Source organism: Cavia porcellus, unplaced genomic scaffold (assembly GCF_034190915.1).
Source record: "Cavia porcellus strain 051 isolate PalLab524CR breed Dunkin Hartley unplaced genomic scaffold, mCavPor4.1 scaffold_6, whole genome shotgun sequence".
Taxonomy (NCBI): Eukaryota; Metazoa; Chordata; class Mammalia; order Rodentia; family Caviidae; genus Cavia; species Cavia porcellus.
Genome location: NW_026947489.1, coordinates 14,727,338 through 14,748,638, shown reverse-complemented (window position 1 = coordinate 14,748,638; position 21,301 = coordinate 14,727,338). Strand labels below are relative to the sequence as shown.

Below are 21,301 nucleotides of genomic sequence, written 5' to 3'. Positions count from 1 at the left end.
CCAAATGTTTAGGGATATATCTGGCTGAAACGGAGTTTCGAGACACAATTTTTAAAAATTTGGATGAAAGTGAAAATACAACATACTTCTGGGTAATACATCAGTGAAAGTGTCATGAGAAATTAGGAGCTATTTTGAAGTGATTAAAAATGAAAATACAAGCTTTCACAGCTTCTGAAATGTAGCTAATATGAAATTTTAAACTTTTTAAAAAGGCTTAAATAATCTAAGCCAGGGATTGGTGAGCTTTTTTTCGTGTATAGCAAATAAAATCTAGTTAGACTCTGAGGCCATGTGATAGCAAGTTATTTTTTTTTTTCTTTGTTTCTTTTTGGCTTCCTTTTCTCCTTCATTTTCCTCCCTTCCCCTCATGTCCCCCTTCCTGCCTCTTTTCTGCCCTTCCTTTCCTATCACTGGAGTTGAACACCAGGGCCTCAGACATGCTAGGCAGACCAGTGAGCGCTGAAGTATACCCCGCCCTGCAGTAACCATCAACAGCTGCCACGGGAGCGCAGAAGCAACTATGGCCAGGTGTAAACACACAAGTACAGGCGGATTCAGTAAGTTTCTGTGCAGAAGACAGATGCCTGTCTGCTTCTTAGCTGTGGTCTGCAGTTTGTAACTCCTTAAATGTAGTTACCGATTTAGCAAAGTCAAAAAATAACAGATTACGCGTGTGTGAAGCATAAAGCAGTGAAACAATAGAGATATATGTGAGGGGGTAAACAGGGGAAATGATCACAATCAGTGAAACCAAAAGCTTTTTCTTTGAGAAAAATCGGTAAAATCAATAAACCACTAATGGCATGATTGATGGTGAGAGGTTGAGTGCATTCTCTCCAAGATGGGAAAATGACAAGGACTTTTACTGTTGCTTGAATCTTTAGATGCTCCAGTAAGGCAAGAAAAGGAAATAGACACAGAAAAAGGGGAAGAAATAAAAATACTTCCATTCTGAGAAGGCATAATTTTTAAAGTATGGAAGGGAATTTAATAAAAACTTGCATAATTAAGAAGCAGACATGCACATTCAAAGAACACAAGGTCAAAATACAAAATTCAATTGTATTTGTTCAAATTAATAATGTACAATTGGAAATAAAAGTCAAACATACTGTAGTTACAACAATTAGTCATAGATTATAACTCTAATAAAATGATTACTTATAAATCTAATGTGTAGGATCTAATGTGTAGAATAAAGCCAGAAAATTGTGATGGAGAAAACAAAATAATGTAAAGGAGAGATATATCTTGGGGATTTTTTGGGGGGGACTTTTGCTATGTGGTAACCTAGGCTGTCCTCAAACTTGTGGTGATCCTCCTGCCTCAGCTTCCTGAGTGCTGGGAGTACAGGTATTTCTCCACTCACTGTACTTATTTTTTTCTTACATTGGAAGATTCCAAACAGTAAATATTTCAGTGATTAATAAATTGATCTATAGATTTAATACAATGAAAATGAAATTCTAGCTGGATATTCTGTATATATGAACAAACTTCTCTAAAATTTACACCAAAGTATAAAGGAATTAGAGCAGGTAAACAGGTTAGGAAAAGAAAAAATAATTGGAGGAGCTATAGCCCCTGATTTGAAAACTACCATGACACACTAATCCAGATAAGATGGTGCTGACAAGTGATAAGACTCACAGATCAGCAGAACAGGACACAGAACATAGTGATACACCCATACAGATACATCATTTGCCTTTTGAGGAAAATACAAAGTAATTCAGTGGGAAATTTGGATCCAGGGTTAGGATAAAATGCTGCCCGTGTGTAAACGATAAACCTTGGTCTCATCCCATACCTTACACAAAAATTCTCAAAATAGTTCATAGATCTAAAACTAAAATATAAAACTATAATATATAAAACTATTCATAGAAAACACAGGAGAAAACCTGTGTTAACTGAAGTTAACCAGTGAGCTCTCAGACATGACACAAAAATTAAATCCTGTAGAATAAAAGAACTGATGTATTGAATGTCATCAAATTTTAAAAACTAAAATTTTAAACTTTTGTGGTGGGGAAAAAATAAAACACCACGAAGAGCAAAACAAAGAGAAAAAGAAAAGCTACAAAATAAGAAATATTTAAAAATTCTGTTTCACAATAGTCATATATGCAGAATAATTCCAGAATAAAATATCAAACAACCCAATTTTTAAAAATTAGCTCAAATTTAGAGTAGTTTGTGAAACTATAGGTAAAGATAGCAAATAAATACATAAAGGGGGTTTCAATATTGTACACCATTAGGCAATTAAAATTTTTAAATCCTGATGTGACAGTCCTATGTGCTTATTAGAATGTTTAAAATTAAAAGTACTGACAACATAGAGAGCTGAGTTATAGATCAATTGGAATTTTCATGATTGTTGGTAGCAACTCCAAGTCACACAGATACTCTAGAAAGCAGCTTCATATAAAGTAAAAATACATTTACTACATAACCCAGAAATCATATTCCTAGATCACAGGAAATAAGTTGTATGTCCATAAATAATACATAGACAATTGACTATGGCAGCTTTGTTTGTAGGAGCTCCTATAAGTGATTCCATTTATAATACATTCTCAAAAACACAAAATATCATAGACAATAGATCAATCGTCATCTGAGGTCATAAATGGGGGCTTGGGAATGTGTGACCCTAAAAGGAGGTCCAGATTGTGGTAGTGAGAACAGTTCTGTGTGTGAAAATTGCATAACTTTACACCAAAGAGAGAAAGTCTATTTTTTACTTTTACAGAATGACTTCAAAAAGAAAAAAAAATACTAATACATTGTTTTCTCAAAACAAAAATGGAACTGTTAGTTCCAGGGTGCATTGTTCTTAGCTGTTCTAACCTGAAATTTCTCTTGCATATGTTCAATATTCCAGTAACATGTCCATTTCCACTAAAGGTATGCTTTCCTACTCACCACGCTCAGTAAAGGTGAGAAATTACTTATTGGCACAGGACAGTTCTACTGCATGGAAAAGCAACATTTTTCCACACAGAATACATTTGTTCAGAGATGCTACTTCATTTATTTCAACTATTTTCCCGTTGTGTTTCATGCATTTTGGTTTTCTCTGATACATAGATTCCAAAGCTCTGCATTTCGTGATATGTTAATTTCTCTGAGTTTCTCCTCAAAATAGGAAGATGTCCTTCACAGGGAAATGCAAATCTCTCTAGACTTAGAATCTTAACTTTTGAATTAGATCATATGCAGCAGGTACGTTTGTTGGGAGGCAGATTATTGGCACTGGGTTCATTTCATTTGGAGCCCAGGAAGGAGCAGTCCCTCCATGAGGGCTTCACGTGGTGCCCAGATCTTCTTGGAGCAATCCCTTGGGGGTAGAACTTTGAAGCTGCCGGATTTCTGTCTGTCTGTCTGACTACTCTGGCTCTATTTCTCTTACTCTGATACTTATATTTAAATGCAAAAAGTTCTACCTGACCATTTAAAAAACACCATGCAGGGTTTCACTGTGTTCTCTTATGCCACTGCAAGATAGGTGTCAGGGTGCTGCTTGTCCTGGTCGTGTTCCAGCGCACTCTGTTCGTGCCACCATGTGCTGCCTTTGAACACAGACATCTCGGGGCAGGAATGCTATTTGCAGACTTTAATCATCATTTTTGTTCAGAAAGTATTGGCTATTGGCTTCATTTTTGTGTTTGTCATGTACAGTATTTTCATGAAGCAGATCTTTCAGTTATTCAAAATTGTTCCTTTATTTTCTCTGCCAATTTTTTTTTTTTTTGGTTGAACAGAATATATTTCTTTTGTCAAGCGCAATATTAGCTATAATTAGCATGGGATTTGGATGAATTCTTTTGCTCAGATATTTCATTTGCCTTGTTTTGTTTCTCATTTCTGTAATAAATTTCTCAAGGCTGTGATCTGTATCTTGGAGTCCTTATCAAACTGAATGCTGTAGATAAACTTTTTGGTTTGACTTTTCGCTCTCTCAAAGCTTCCTGCTGTGTTTGGGCAGACTGTTTCTCTTTTAGCCTATATGATCTGCTAAATAACTAAACAATATTTCTAAGTTTGTATAGAAACAATCCCTTTGCGTATATTTCCAGTTTATAAGTCAGTTTATAAGACTGCAATGAACTGTATTTGTGTCTTGCTAATGTGAAATCCAAGTTTTTGTTTACAATCACATTATTAAAAGCAGCAAAAATATATTTAACCATTTAAACCCAGGATAATCCAAGATGAAATAATTTAAATAATAGTTTTTAAAATAATATTACATTAAATATTTATCCTCTGATCATAGTGTTCTGTGAACTCATTCCGCCCTCCCCACAGTCCTTGAAGGGACTTACTATTGTTAAACTTAGCTGTGAGGGAGGAATGAGATACAGAGCCTCGAAGTAACTTCAGTAAGACATCAAGACTAGAAGCTAGGACAGCAGCAGTAATGGTAAAACGTCTTTCCTTGCCAGCACATTGTAATTCACGAGACACTATGCTCCATGCTTTACCACAGTTTTTCTGTAAATTAGGCCATCTGATCCTTACTGTATAGGTGATAAATTTGGGGCATAGTGGGTGTCCTGCCTCTAGTTCAACACCTAAGCAGAAGGAAGCAGAGCTGGGTTCCAACCCACTGAGGCTCAGGAGCTTCAGTCTGATTCTTCAGTGGATTCTTCAGTGGACTGAAGCTGCCACATCCGTGCAGGGGAATCTTGCGCCCATGCTGGCTCTCATTATGCAAGTGCTGTGGACACTCAAGTTGCATGTGAACCCTGATTTGTGGACCTGCTGGGCTATGCTTTCCTATGACTAAAAAGCTTGCCCGGAAATCAAGTATAAAACACAGAGCCTTTGATTCGAGAAAATGTTCTTTGTCTGGAATTTGGCTTCTTTTATCTCTGTCAAATGTTGCAAAGTAAGTACGGGCCTGATCACCTTTTTCATATTGAAAGAATTATTATGAGGCATTTTGACACTAAGAATATACAAGTTATTTCCCCAAATTTGATTTTTATTTGGTGTGTGATGAGGTCATCCTTGCACATCTGAAATCCCTCTCCTGGATTTGCATCACGTATCTATTCTGTAACTACACACTTATTTGTGAATCCTTCTTATCACTTAAACCAGATTAGAACTTTTCTTCTCCTCACAATCTCAGACTAACCCTGTGATGCTTGGTTTTGTTAGGGACTCCACTTTGAAAATGTTGTCAGTTCTGGGCACAAACAGAAACCTTGCTTTTATAAATGTTTTTCTTTCTAGTTATCACGTTAATATGTACAGTCTTTTCAAATACTCCGCGGAATCCAAGTTCCTATGTGTGTGTTTTGTCCTTCACAGCGCACACTTTACTCTGGAAAGAAAGGTGACGTGTTTAATGCAGGGACTGGCAAACTATAGTCTGCTGCATCATTTTGTAAATGAACTTTTATTAGAACTTAGCTGTCTCATTGCTCATGTTTTTAACATAATTGCATCAACAAAGTTGAGTAATTGCAGGAGACAGTATCTGATGTACAAGGTCTAAAATGTTTAATGACTAATCTGGTACAGAAACTGATAACTGACTCCTGATTTAGAGAAGTATGATGGCACTTTCTTTCTCTTGGTCATAGTAGCAAAAAGCCGCTGTTGATAATTGTATTAAACAGCTTGAGCTTTGTTTTCCTAGGATGGAGAATAAGATAATCTTCCTATGAAGCTTTTCTTTTGAGTCAGCCTTATAATTTCAATTACTCATTCATTCATTGCTTTATAACTTTTCTAAAACTGCTTTGAAAAAAATCTTTCCAATTCTATTCTCTAAAAATGCATGTCCCAGTATTAGTGGAGATATGAACTAAATGTATCTGTTTTGATCATGATTTTTGTTGTTGTTGCTGTGTGTTTTGTTTGCTTGTTTTTAGTACTGAGGACTGATTCCAGGTCTCAGTACATCCACAGCTCTGTCTAAAGTTACATTTTATTTTGAGATAGGCTCTCCCTAAGTTGCTAAGTTGCATAGGCTGGACTCAAACTTATGATTTTCCTGCATCAGCCTCCAAGAGTTTTAAAAATTGTTTACTACTTCTTTGTGCCATGACACCACCACGAAGGTTCATGTTCTCTCTTTTTATGTTCTGTGTTTTAGAAGTTCCTGCAGTTGTTTTTACATAGAGGCACTCACTTTGGAGCAGTGAATGCTTGGGTCTTCATGCAGCCATGGATCTGGATAAGCCATCTGTCTGGGGGTCATTTAAGCAGCGGACCAGGCCATTATTAATCAACTTGAGCAAGAAGAAAGTGAAAAAGAACACTAGCAAACCCCTGGACTTAAGGGCCAAGCATCACCTGGACCGGCGCCTCAGCCTGTCAGTCCCTGACCTTCTGGAGGCTGAAGCCCTGGTGGCAGAAGGCCACCCCTACACGGGACCCCAATCCTCCTATATCTCAGTGCCCAACAGCCTGTCTACGGCAGGGATCGTCCCCAAGAGCAGCAGCAGCTCCTTGAGACAGTCTGAAGAAGAACTGGATTGGAGCCAGGAGGAAACAAGCCATTTGCGTGCGCTGGAAACAGACTCAGAGGAGATCTACACTTCTCCTGAGGAGATCTGGACCTCCAGCCAGGGGCTCCTTGATCACCAGAAGCCTGCCCTTGGAGCAGATGTGCCAGGAGAGCCAGAGGTGAGACCATGCTTGCCCCTTCTTTCCTCTCTTTTTTCCCTCCTCCTTTTCTTCCTTACTTCCCTCCTTCCTTTCTTGCTTTCTTTCTTTCAAATTTTTCATGATGCTTTCAATGCCCTTGGAAAATTTGGCAAGGGGTTCTGTTTGTGGTTGACTTGGATGGGGAGAGCATCATTTAAAAGACTTTAACTTAATGTATTATTGATTATACCCAGTGTTCCCATTAGTTTTAGGGTTGACCTCTGTGTATTTAAAAACAATTACAAACATCCTTTCTAGGATATTTCAGGGCATTAAAAACCCTACTGGATTTTGTTTTTAAATTAAAATGAAATTTGCTAAAAATTTGTTTTTGGGTCCTGGCAAAGAAATTAAGAATGTAACTTTTAGCTTTTTGTTTCAATCTATCTGTTTTTTGTCACTAACCCATTACCCAGACATACTTGGTGATAAACTATGCACCCTTGTATTTCTAAGAAATGTTGGAAGAGTTTGATTTCCTCCTGCTTTATGATGTATATGCATATAATTATAAGCACTTAAGTGTGAGCATCTTCACTGGCATTATCTAAGTAGATCATTTTTTGTTAGTGCAGTGATTTTAACAAAACATTGGTATATTTCATCAAATTTAATGATAGTGCAAATCTAGTGTTTCTAAGAGTTTGTGCAGTGATTTAAACAGTTTTAAAATAATTCCTCCATTAATGATACTGAAGTAGTTTCCAGTGTTGACACATAGGATTGATTTTTGTTTTCAAATTAATGTTAACACTGCATAAAAAACTGCTTATTCAAATGGAATTTTCAGTTTTACTTTTAGAATGAAATTCTATGAATTATACAATTTATTTGGGGAGTGGACTCATGGATATTTGGAGTATGTTGTGACCTTATTCTTTTGTATATGTTACTGAGTCAGGGCAATGTTACCCACCAAAGGATTTAAATATTTTCTCTAGGGACATTAGCATTTATGAAACAATTTTATTAAAATTTTATTATGTTTATTGCTGTTTATAAATTTGAAGTTTGTGTTTGTCTTTTTTCACACCTGAGGCAAAGTAGCCAACATGCACAAGTTAAAGAAAGGTTTATTTTAGCTCATGGTTTGTGGAAGTTTCAGTATATGATAATCAGGTAGCGCCAAGTCAGGGTTGTATGGTAGAGGGGCATCACAGAGAGGAAAGTCCATGGCAGGGTAGCCATGAAGCAGTGAAGTAGTAACAGCCTGCCTTTCATTTCTCCCATTATATTCCTTCCAGGCTACAACCCTATTGGCTGGTGCCACCCACACCCAGGGTGGGCCTTCTATTATCCACACTCAGAATTCTGCTAAACCAATTTAGTTATCACATGCTATTAATCCTACCATCATACACCCTAGATCTAGCTACCTCTGAAAAGTCCTACCTATGAACACATGAGTCTTTGGGGGGACATGTAGATACAAGCCATAACAGTGTTTCCACTGAAGAAAATATATGCTAGTTGGATTAAGAATTACCTTAGTAGGAGATGGTAATGTATTGAATTGTGTCCTGAAATCAAACTTCATCAGCAGAATTAAATGCATTTCTTGAGTTAATACACAAATTAGAAGAATATTTTAAAACTACTGTTATTAAACTTTCAGTACTTATTTTGTTCCTATTTGTTGAATGTTGCTATAGACCAGGCACTGTAAAACACAGAGATTGGTAAGAAGGGCCTCTCCCCCGGCTGGGATCAAGAGGAGCCAACTTTGCACACCTTTGAGCAGAACATAAGAGGCACTTGCACGTAAAAGCTGTGCCTGAAAACTTTCTAAGCCTGGTCTCTTTGCAGTACAGTTGAGGGAGATACTGTAGTGTGGGGGCTGAGAGTATGTCATATCTGAGGCAGGGTCCAAGCTGATGTACAGGACAGCACATATGTCAGGTGAGGAAATATGCTCCACACAGTGTACACAGTGGACTAGAGGCTGAACCATGAGACAGAGGCTTAGTAAGCTTTCTGGAAGAGTAGGCTGTGTTAAGGAGCTACCATGGTCACTGATGGTAGGTGGTTGGTTGCAGTGACCATTTTGTCTTCTAAAAGCTAAGTGCAGGGAATCCAGAAGAAGCAGAGTCCTTCAACAATAGGATATTCTGGATCAGCCAATATTCGCTTTACTAAAACATTGGATTTTAGCTATAGCTCTTGGGAAAAAAATATCCTTTACTACCCTTTTTTTGGGTCAGGAAATAGAACATGAGGACTTAAGGCTGACTCTTTTCCCATTCTCATCACTTGTTCTTTTCAATGGATTCTAATGAGGTAGCAGGTGGATGTAGAGTTCTGCCTACAGTGCTCCCTCTTCTCCTCACCTCCCCATCCCAATCCTGCCTGTACTGGGGGAGCCTCTCTTGATCCCTGAGAGATCAGAATTTATCTCATGCTGCAGAGGAAATACTCCCATTCTTATCTCCTCCACTAGGCTGGATTGATTTGGGGAGTAGGTTCGGGCCCATTCCCTTTCTTTTCCCAGGGTTTTGGACAATGACTATACTGATCAGACAGTCTGTGCTCAACCAGTATTTGTTCAATGTAAGACTCAGTGTGCGTATTCTCAGGTAATAGAAGTGTGTGTGTGTGTGTGTGTGTGTGTGTGTGTGTGTGTGTGTGTCTGCCTGCCTGTGTATATGTAAACTGGATGCTGGCATCACATTCAGAGGTTCACACATGCTAGACAATTACTCTACTACTAAACTACATCCCCAGTGCTTGTTTTTGTTTTTACCATGCATTCTCTTTAGTTTATGATTTAGCTATATCAGTTTACAAAATGTACTCTAACTGAAATCTCTTTCAAAAGGTGAACTGAAACTGGAGAGACGTTTAGGCAATTGTAGATTTTCCATCTACTGATTTTAAATCTGAATTCACTTTTTGGTGTTTTTAAGTAAAGACAGAAGTCCTTTTGAATTCACGTCATCCAAAGTCCTGGAGTCAGATTATCTGTGTCTGGGATCTCACATATCTGTGTCTTCCTTGAAAATGGCCAGCAGCTTTCTGTAACTTGTCATGGAATGGGGACGGATGAGAAGGGAGGAAGGGGTTGGTGTGGCCACCTGGTGTTCATCCAGGACAAGTGGAGGTCTGCCAGGTTTTCTTAGTGTGGTTTACTTTGTTTGTAGCTTTCCAGAGATGACAAGGCAGCGAACATCTGTGGTCCGAAGGGTGCCATTGGTTTGGGTGGGGAACTTGTCTCCCACCTCTTGTGTGTCAGGCTGAACCTGTATTGCTGGGAAGGGATCCTGAGTGCCACTTACGTCTTGAGTTCCATAATCTCTCTCTAGTCCTGCCAGTGACGGCAAAGGGGAAAACTGAGAGTGTCCAGTTATGGGAAATTGGTTTGAAGAGACAAAAGAGGAAAGTAAAGATTAGCAGAAATGAAGATGAGATGTGAGAACATGGGCAGGTGGGGCAGCCCATAGGAGTCAGTTCAGATGTTCAAACAACCATAAAACCAGAGTGGGAGGAAGAAGACTTAGAATAACATATATGCTGGCTTAGGAGGCTTCCGCAAGCTTCTTCTTAAGCCCCAGATTCATCTTGTGCTAGACATGGGATATCCCACGAAAACTTGTCCTTGACATGTTTTAACCCTATCATTTTGCATTGCCAGTGCTGTTTCTCATCTAGTTGCATAGGTTGGAAGCTGGTGAACTGTGTTAGATTGTTTACTTTTCACTTTCTACGAGGGCTTCATGACCCATCTGACATCTATCTCCACCTCAGGTTTCCTTTTTAGCTTCTCTTATGAAAATCTTGCTCCCGCTTCTACGCCCAAGTGAAATCTCCCTCTCACAGGTGATTTGCCCAGTGCAGTACTCAGTGTACCCACCCTTCCCTCATTTGCACAGCACACTGCTGCTATAGAGCTGTAATCTCAGTCTGCTTTGTGCAGAAAGCTGAGGGAGAGGAAGGGATTACAACAGGTAGAGGAGGTAGAGACAGAAGGCGAATCAGTGCTGGGTAAGGTATGCTTGTCTTTGCGAAGGTCAGTGGTCTCTGACCAGTGGTCTTGTTGCTCTGAAGTTTGACTCAGAATAACCAAAAGATCATGAAACTATGCTATCAATTGCAATCACAACAGCCTCACAATGTGGACAAAATACCATGCAGCTATGACATTCTTTTAGCTATAAACAGCTCGTTCTTTATTGCTGTCAAATCAGAAGCAACATCAATTTCATTAATTTTGAGGGAGAAATATTTATCTCAGAGATGAAACACTTCAAGGCTGTTTGTTAGGTTCATTACTTCTGCAGAGTCAACTTGGTTAGAACTCACACTACAGTTGGGAGGCTGGTGAATGCAGATCACTGCAAGGCGGTGGATGGATGTCATGGATGGGGTGTGGCACTCTCATCTCACAGTAAGGCCCCTGAGCTCCAGGTGTGAACAGGACATGCTCACGCTATTTTTAATTTTTTTTATTTTGAAGAGAATAAAACCAAATGTGACAAAACAAAATAGAGTCACTCAAAACAAAAGGATGGACATTGTACTATGACAAAATACAAGGTGATCAACAATGGTTCACATAATGCCTCTTGCTAGCTTCAAAAGAATTGCCCATATCATTAGGTATAATAAAATTGAACAAAACAGTACAGAACAAAATCAATATAAAAGAAACATTTGAGATATACAGGATTTCAAAAGAATATAATAGTCAAACCAAAATGGCTATTACAATGAATCCTATTGTCTTCAAAGTAGTTGCCTATACCCTCAGACTTGATTCTATCAAACATAATGGATTCAAGTAAAATCTGTCAAAACAAGACAGGGAAAGCAGTACAGGGCTTCAGATCAAGTTAATAGGAAATAAAAAATGGTTACCATAATATATCCTGCTATCTTTGGAATAGCTGTCCATGCCATTAAATCTAATACAAGTAGATAATCTGGAACAGAATCTAACCAAACTAAACAAAGTGATGAAAACAATATGGGTTTCAAATCATGATAAAAGATTAACAGTGTCCTCTGCCCTCCGTTTTTAGATAATTCTTTCCTTTTCACTTTCACAGGGTCGCTGTAAATTTTGCATCCCACTAATTCCTTTAGTTTTTAGATTAGGGAGGCAGCCCACTATTCACCTAAGTGACTGTGAACCTTTTTTACCCCTGAGTATGATCTCAAGTTGTATCCATTTACTTACAAGAGCCTCAAGGTTTTCTTTCTTTATAGCTGCATAGTTTTCCATTGTATAAAAGTGTTATGGCTTTCTAGCCAATCTGCTGCTGATGGGCAAGCTACCCCCATTTTTATCTAGTTCCATGTCACACAGAGAATTGTTTTCTCATCTTTGACTTTCAGTCTGTAAACCCTCTTTTGGGTTACTTGTATTTCTTATATAGAACATATTGATATCTCCTGATCCACTCTGCCAGTGTTTCTTTTTATTGGTTAATTGAGGCCATCCGTATTAGTGATTATAGCAAATCTTCTCTGCCTCATCTCTGCCATGTTATTTTACTGCCATTGGTTGTCTACTTTTCTCCTTTATTCCATTGTCTGCCCCATTCAGTGAGCCCCCTCTGCCACTGTTCCTGAAACCATGGTCTTTTTTTTTTTCTTTCTCTAGAATGTCCTTCAGTATATTTTGTAGGGTTGGTTTGGTGGTCATGAACTTCCCCAGTTTCTCTTTGTCATGGAAGTATCTTGTTTCTCCATTAACTTTGAGAGACAGTTTTTCAGGGTACATCAATCTGGATTGGAGGTTATTTTGTTTCAGGGCTTGGAATACTTCATCCAAGCTCTTCTTGGTTTGATGGTTTGTGTTGAGAAGTCTACCGTGATTCTAATGGGTTTTCCTTTATAGGTGATCTGTTTCTTTTCTCTGACAACTTTTAATATTCTGTTCTTGTGTTGAATTTCTGGGATCTTGATTATTATATGTATGGGTGTAGATCTTTTTTGGTTATGGCTGGCTGGAATTCTGTATGTCTCAGATATCTGAATATGATTTCCTTTTCCTATGCTTGGGAAGTTTTCTTTATTTCTATAAATAACTTTTGTATTTTGTTTGTGTTTACCTCTGCTTCTTCACTCACATTTTTTATTCTTAAGTTATAGATTCTCTTGTCATCTTTTAGCTTCTGTATTGTTACTTCCTGGTTCCTTATCATTTTTAAGAGATCTTTCCTTTCATGATCGCAAGCTGCAAACTTGTCTTCAAGATTTGATAGTCTATCTTTAGTGTCTTTCAAGCAGTTTTGCCAACTTTCAATGGAGTTTTCTATTTCCTGGTAATCTCTTTGAATTTGTTTCATGTGTTCTAAATTTTTTTATATTCTTCATTGAAGGTTTCCCTCCTTTTTCTATGTTCCTCTATTCTTTCATCTGTGTCTTCTTTAGAGGTGCTTAGCAATTCTTTTTATTATGTTTCTCATATCTTCTTTTACTTGTAATAGTATTTTTGTTCTAAGTTCTTTTATAGCTTCATGGAGTTGTTTCTTTATTTCAGTTGCTGTTGTTTCAAAAACTGCAGGTGTGCAAATCTGGATCTCTTCTGTGTTTACATTTCCTGGACCAGTACTGCTTGGGTTGGATGCGAGAGACTGCCTTTTGCTCCTTCCTCTTGTCATGTTCCTGGTTTCTTCCAAACAAGCGGATAGCAGTGTCCTAAGCATTTCCTGTATTGGTTATACTCTGAAGTGTGTTGGCTAGGTATTTCTGCTGTTTGCTGCTTTCCCCAGTCTGCTGGTGGCTATTGGAGTGTAAGTAGGGGTAGGGCAGGCTGGCCCCTCCTTTCTGAGCTGGTTAACCACATGGAGTCTTCATCACATTAGTGTGCACAGGGCGGGTGGGGTTGGTTAGGGATAGCTTTAGGAAAACTTCGCCACTACCACACAGATGGGTGGGACTCAGTCCAAGCATTTTCCACCAGTCAGCTCCAAGCTAGGAGTGCTGAAGGAGGCTGACAGTAGTTCTGTCTCCAGACTTATCCTACCTGCTCCAAAATGGTGCCTAGCCAATCTTTCAGTCCTACAGGAGAAGTCAGTCATACATACTGCCAGCCAGTGCAGTTTTCTGGCCTGCTGCTCCCCTCCACCACTGCGTCTCCTTGCCAAGGCCTTCGGGCTTACTAGCCACCAGCTTCACTGTGCCCATGTGTCTCTGGGTTCCAACAGTGATTCTGGCACAGTGGTTCCAGCTCTGGTGAAAACACCATCAGCTATTGCCTTCTTCTGTTTAATTTTTCTTTTCTTTTCTTTTTTTAATTTTCTCTTTGGGCTTCAGTTCTCACTTTAGTTTCTTCTTGGGTCGACAGAACCCATTTCTTTCCTTCTTGTCTTCTCCAAAATCCTATATTCCAGCATCTGGACTGTTTTTCTCAGAGAGGCTGTTTACTCTGCTGCTTACTGTTCTTCCATCTTCCCAGGCTCTCAACCATGCTCAAATTTTGCTAAGCATACCTTTGTCTGTCTCTACTGAGACCCTGCTAAGCCAGTGAAGACAGAATATTAAAGTCCTATGGCATGATATGAGGCTCTGAGCTCTCCTGATGTATGTAGGCTGCTTTGTACAGCTGGCCCATTTTCTGGATTGACATATCATTTCATTAGTTGTATTTTATCTGTCTCAGGCTGATATGCTTTTGTGATGGCCTAGTAACCATATTGTCCTTTAAGCTGGCTTTTTATGTCTAGGCTTCAATGAATGAAGAATGGTGCTAGGATCTTATCATATCCTTCTCCTATGTAAAAATCGAAACCCCAATCCCCACATCACTGTATTGGATTTATGGCCTTTCTGAGGTGATTAAATTTAAATGAGTCTATAACCATGGAGCCTTGATCCAATAGAACTGTATTTATAAAAAATGGAGCAAAGTCAGAGATCTCTTTCCTCACCACATGAGGGCACATTAAAGAAACCATCTACTGCATAAGACAGGAAATGAGTCCTTACCAGGAACCAAACTGGCCAGGACCTTGATCGTGGTCTTCTGGCCTCTAGAATGGCGAGACATAAATTTCTGTTGTTTAAGATGCCAATCAGCAGCAATATTTTGTCACCATAGCGTGACCTGACTGAGATAGTGGTCCTAGGGCTTCATTCTCAGAACAGGGGAATAGCATAGACCAAGGACTGATAAGCTAAGGCAGCACTTAGAATACTGCTAAGTACCTACCCTTGTAAGGTTATATAGCATGTAGTTATCGGCTTCAGAGCGAGTTTCTCACTATATTATACTCCTGGTAAATAGGAGGAATGTCGTCTTTGCCCTCTCTTCCTCTCCTCCTTCCATCCTTGTGAAAACCCTGCCTGTGAAGCTGTTGACTCACATTGTCTCTGGAGTTAATTTTCAGGCTGTAGACAGTGCTAGGCTCTCTGGGGCAATAGGAAGTTCATATGGGTTGGGGAAGCTGGTGATAAAGGGAGGCGCCAGGTGTGGTCTAGAGAAATTCCCAAGTATAAATCAAATGTGAAGGAACCAGAGGGAGAGGAGCTACTTTATTCTCTGTTTTCTTTCTTGCCTTGCTTTTTCATCTCATCTCTTTCCCTGTGAGCATTTGCCCAGGAGTTATCTTAGGAGGTGCATTTATGTGCACTGTAAAATCAGCAAAGTATTTAAATGGTGCTCTGTCTTCAGGCCCTGTCCTGTTTGCCAATGATGAAACTGCTATTCAATCAGATAGGAGAAGAAATTACCAACAGTGCTGGGCAGTCTCATGCTAATGCCTGAAAAGCCAGTTGGGGTGAGTGAGGAGAAGTTGCTCTGAGTAAGGAAAGGTGTGAAAGGGAGGTGTTTTGCAGATGAGTAAGACTCAGATAGGTGAAGAGTAATCCAGAATAGTTAATGTCTTGGAGGGCAGGGGTGGGGGGAGTGAAAAGAAAGCTCCAAGCCGAGCACTGGGCAGTCACAGTAACTAATAGATGTCCATTGCTCAGATTATGGTCACACTTATTAATGTTGCTATAATTTTATCATTGCTTTTTTTTCAGAATGAAACTGTCTTGAGGAATTTTAATGGCTTGCCTAATATATACCAGCTAGGAAGTATCAGAGGCAGGATCTAAACGTCAAGACTGAATCCTAAGCCTCTGCTCAGAACCATGGGTCTAACACAAATTTGGAGGTTCACTTTTCTATCTCAGGGGAACTCAGAGCCAGAGAGCCACAAAAGATGACCAGGAAAGGGAGACGTTTGCTTCTTTATATCCACTGTTCCCCTGAAACACAGAGAGAATGGTTGAATGGATTTACTGTCATCGAGAAGATTGTGAGTGGGAGTATTATTTTCTCCTCCCCACTGCCCCTGTAATTTCCCCATGGGGTTGTGTCTCTGATGTTCCACTTGGCCGCTGGGATGGTAAACAGCTAGCTTTGGTGGCGGCTCTTGAGGGTGCATTGAGTTTTAGAGATGCTCCTCATGAGGCTCTAGAAGTCTTGCTTGTAAACCACAGAGCTTGAGTTTCATAACCCCAGAGGAGCACAGTGACAACCACAGAAGAGAGGAAGCTGTCTTCAGCTTTCAGAGTGAAGCAAGTGCATCAGTCTGGCTGTCCTTCAGTTACGTGTTTTTCAGTATTTTCATTTGACTTCAAGACTCTGACTTCAGCACCTTGGTGTTGGTGAGGCAGAGGCGTGGGCCACATCCTGGGAGCCTCCGTGGTCATGGGCTTCTTGGTCTCCTCCCTTCCCATCCGGTGAATACCTAGCACATTCTGCTGCTGAACTAGGCACTAGGAACACGTAGTCAACACAAAAATCTCCTTCCTACTAAAGTTTTATGCTGAACAGTGGCAGGCAACAGTTAGATACAGAAGTGAGCCAGGCGTGGGGTTGCGAGCTTATAATCTCAGCACACAGGAGGCTGATTCAGGAGGATCACAGTGAGTTTGAGGCCCGTGTGGGCTACATAGTGAGATAGTATCTCAAAAAATATATAAATAAATAAAATGACACAGAAGTGAGAAATGTCACCAAGAGAAGTAAAGCAGGAAAGGCCTTGTGTGTGTGTGTGTGGGGGGGGGGGGTCCAAGTGCTTTGTTTTGAAAAGAATGGTCAGGACAAGGATGGTCAGTTATCTTCAGAGAAGATGACTTCTGTGAAAAGCCATGAGGGAGGTGCCAGGCAAGTCCTGTACTATCTGTAGAAAAGCATTTTTGGAGAGAACAGTAAGTGTGAATCCCAGGGTGGCAGGTGGTACCCAGTGTGCTTCAGAAACGTGGAGAGAGCGCTGTGTCTGGAGAAGATGGCAAGAGGGGCAGAGGAGGGCAGTGTGAGCCATGTAACAGATGCCATATTGCCTCGGGGTTTCCCTTCCCCTGGTGACTACAGCACTTCTCTGGTGACACTGTCCAGGCAGGATGCAAAGGAGCCCTCTGAGCTCACTGCTACGTCTCTCCCAGGCAGGCTGGGGAGAGTCACAGCAGGCTGGCAGTGCTTGTGGTCCCTGTTGAGGATGCTGTACAGGAAAGCAGAGCTACCCAGTGCTCGGGCTGTCTGGCTCTGGGCACCTGGCACTGTCCTGAGGATTTGTCAGCCAGCACTGTCACTTGTCCCTGAGACAGTGGCAGCTGTGAATGGGAGTGGGGATGAAGGGAGGGACTTCAGGGAGTTAATATTGTTTTCTTATTGTCATGCATGTTTATGGAGTACAGCTTTATAATCTGATGTATGCATAGCTAATCAGGTTAGAGAACATCTCCATCTTTTCATTTTCATGGAGTTTTTTTTGCTACACACTTTTTAAAAACACATCATCATCATATAAAAATAATTACAGCAGCAACACCAATCTAGTACCATTTTATGAGAGGTTACGAGTAAGGAAATATAAATACCATCCTCTCAGACTTCATCAGCTTGGTTTACACTGAATATACCACACGTATGTGCCAAGCAGAGCCTTGCCCAGAGCACTTTTATGCTAGTAGCATATGCGGTAAATATCTTTTGTGGCCCTTTGAAAGAAGTTCCATGTTTTGAATTCTAAGTCACATTTTTGAGCTCACAGAGCTAAATTGCAGAGATGGGATTCCAACTGAGGTCTTTGGGACTCAAGAACTGTCCTCACTATGACTGGGTGGTATTTCCTCTGTGCTGGGCGAGGTGTGCTGGCTTTGGGCAGGGAGGAGAGGGAGCACCCAGGGTGCTCCGAAGGCCTCCCTGTTTTGCTTCTTTTCCCAACACTTAGCCCTCAGCTCTGGCTTCTAGATTTGTAAACTGATGCTATGACCTGTGGCCTCCTCTCGTAAGAAAATGGGAGAGCGTGTTTGTGAATTAGGAAGTGCTAGGCAAAAATAGAGGGAGTTACTATTCCTTTAAAATACCATTTGAGTCAGCATGCAAACATTTCTGGAAGGTCAGAGGACAAATAGTAATGAAATTTAAATGGGTGCTTTAGGGTAAAACCAGGGATTAGTACACCTTTTCCGGAAGATAACAAATAGGTTTGGATTTGTGACCCGAAGGCTTCTGTCACAAGTACTCAGTCCTATGTTGTACTATGAAACCAGGTGTAGACAATGTATAAATGATGTGTAAAAAGTAGTTTTTTAATTACATTTTGCTTGTAAAAACAAGTGATGGACTCGGTTTGTTTCAAGGTTATAATTGGCTGACTTCAGTTTTATAACAGCATGTGTTCAAGCAAAATATAGACACACAGTTTACAATATGCATATTAAATTATAAAATATTCCAGGCTTATTCTTTTTATAGAAAAATCATGGGAGTGAGAGAAATATATATATACACACATATTTATATGTATATATATATATATATATATATATATATATATATATATACTTAATACTATAAAATGTCTTCTGAAAGGTTGTAAAAACACTGAATATAAACAGAATCAGAAATTTGGTAGGCCTTATTAAAATGTCCTAATTGTAATCTCTGTTTGCCATATGGTTCATTTTGTATTGTGACTTTGTCCAGAGACTGCTTAATAGCCAATCTGATCATTCAGCTGCTGTTTCTTATTTTAATATTTGCTTTGTCCTGTAGGTATTTGGGTTTGTGAGTACTATACTCTTATTTTTAAAGGTCATACTATGTAATTCAGACTGGCTTTGAACTCACTATATAGCCAAGAGAAGCCTTGAACTCATGACAGTCCTCCTGCCTCGGCCTCCTAAGTGCTGGGATTATAGATGTGCGCCACCACATCTGGTTATGACACCTGTACTCTTAAGATATACTCAAAAGCCTAGAATGGGCTATAGAATTCATTAAAATGCACCATATGTGTAATATTCTTTGCTTCACTGTTATATTTTAACAGTAGATTTCAAAGATAAAATGATAGATCATCTCAGCATTTTACACTTCCTTGGTTTCCCTGGATGTGGGTATGTGTCTTCCTCCACTGAAATTTAGGCAGCCAGTGCTTGCTTACGGCTTCGAATGTGACTTCCTGTGTGAACTGCGCGGTAAGATCTTCTGACAGACACATGGGAGGTGGTGTTTGTGCAAGATCACATTTAATGTATACAAAGGGAAAATGTTTATTCACATTGGTGTCTTGCTCTTGAGCTCCTTGATGATTGGAAATGTTCTTTTTTAAATAGTTGATGCATCCATTCTTTTACCTCCCCAAATACTGGTGAATTTTAGTAAATCTGCGCGCTCATACATGGGGGATTTTCATCTAAAGAGAATGCAAAGCATATACTGCCTTCTTATAAATTTCAGTTTTGAGATGGAGTGGAAATATTAGTGCAAACTGTCATAAAATATTAAAAAAAAACACTACTCCAAGGGGCTGGGGATTTAGCTCAGCGGCATAAGCGCCTGCCTTGTAAGCAGGCAGTCGTGAGTTCGATCCCTGGTACCGATAAAAAAAACGAAAAAGACAAAAAAAAAAAAAAAACAAAAACAAAAACAAACAAACAAACAAAAAAAAAAAACCACTACTCCTCCAAAAGGCAGTGGTATGAAGGGTGACCATCCTTATTTTAATGTTTGCTGATGCCAGCAAGATAATGTTTTGGGCAGGTTTTGTCATGTTGAGTTGTATTAGTTTTGAATTTTAAAATAATTTCCCTTTTCATGAGTGTGTAATTTAAATGTGTTTAAGGCTGTAAAAACCAGTGTTTAGTGGGTAAACAATCTACTTCGTATGATAGAGTACTATGCACCAATAAAAAGAATAATATAGCTAAGCTCTTGTACGATTTCAAAGGCATTGTGCTAAGTGACAGAAAAGTTTGCATGCCATATGATTATTTCAGTTGTATTCTGCAAAAGATAAAACTATATGATTTAAAGATATCAGTGGTTAGTGTGAGTTAGAAGTTGAGAGAATATTCTACCATAATAGCATACCATAAATGACATTTTTCAGGTGATAGAACTGTGTGACAACCTGATTTGTAAAAAATTATTCAAATCAATACATAAGTTAAAAAATCATAGTAATTTCACAGGCAAAATGTCAATTTTACTTTATGGTTTTTAAAAGCAAACTAAACAAAAGCATGTTTGAGTGCTTACTTACACTTACTGAGGACAATAATGTAATGATATTGGTTTACTATTCTTGAAGACATAAATATTAGTTGTTCTCTTTTTAATTTAAGTCAACAATTTAGGTGTGCATAAGAGATGAAAATATCACATCTACACAGTGGATGAGCTTAGGTTCTATGCAAGAATGTAGGGGAATATTCAAAGTTACGTGTCCCCCAGCAGCCGTAACTTGTCCTCTTGTGCATATGGAACATTTCACTATTCTTTATGGCATCCACTTTCCTACCTTCGTGTGTGTATATGATATGTGACAGTTACAGTGGCTATGGGAACCATAACTTTAAGTCCTGTGACTTTTCTGTGAGTCAAACCAGCTGTGATATTGAATTAATGTCATTCCTCACGTCGCATTTCCCTGTTGTTGAAAGTGGAAGACTTACCACACATTTGAGTAAAAACCCTTTGTTCATGGTTGAGAGCAGTGTGAATGATGGTGGTGATGTGAACTAATTTTGTCATTTAATTAACATCATCATTAATCCCACTGAGCCCACCCTGCAAGATTGCATATGGCGCACTGAGCTGGTTGAGGGAGGATGAGGTTTAGGTATCTATCCAGCCATTTCTCCAGTTAAAAATGGAAGACACCTATCCTTTTGATTCTTGCTTAATAGCATACAATTTAAGCAGAGCTTTATAGCATCATCTTTTAGCAGGATTGGCCAAGTGGGGCACTAATTCATTAAATAAAACTGGAGACAATAGGGGGGAGTTTCAGGCTGTGGAACATCGGATGTTAGCTCTGCAAGTGAAGTCATGGTTATGGCCAAAACCAGTCAGGGAGAAATTGGATTTATGAATTGGATAGCCTACAGGCAGGGACAAAAGTTTTTGACCTAAGGAATGTTGAATATGTTCCTGACTGTTGTCATAAAGCAGTCTTCAGGCTGTTTTGTATAACTTGCCTGGCTGTCCTATGAGACTCAGCACATACAGGAGACACCGGGAGTCACAGAGGCTGCTTTGCAGAGGCTCTGCTGCCTGCCTCGATGTCTGCTGTGATGGTGCTTCTAGGGCCATTTCACAGAGTGACTGGAGAGCATGGCCATAGAAAAGGCTCGCTATGTTCAAAGTCTCCTTTCTTCCTTTCTATGGGTCTTTAATGATGAA

The 21,301-nt window shown here is 39.5% G+C and overlaps 1 protein-coding gene across 2 annotated transcripts in view; it reads left to right on the top strand.

Annotated features, from left to right (window-relative positions):
• Mctp2 (multiple C2 and transmembrane domain containing 2) overlaps positions 1 to 21,301 on the top strand; it is a 226,109-nt gene that overhangs the window by 45,539 nt on the left and 159,269 nt on the right. For both annotated transcript variants that reach the window (XM_063249970.1, XM_063249971.1), the window contains exon 2: positions 6,122 to 6,654. In XM_063249970.1, the coding sequence (XP_063106040.1) occupies positions 6,193 to 6,654 (462 nt within the window). In that variant the 5' untranslated portion in view covers positions 6,122 to 6,192. The remainder of the gene's footprint in view (positions 1 to 6,121; positions 6,655 to 21,301) is intronic.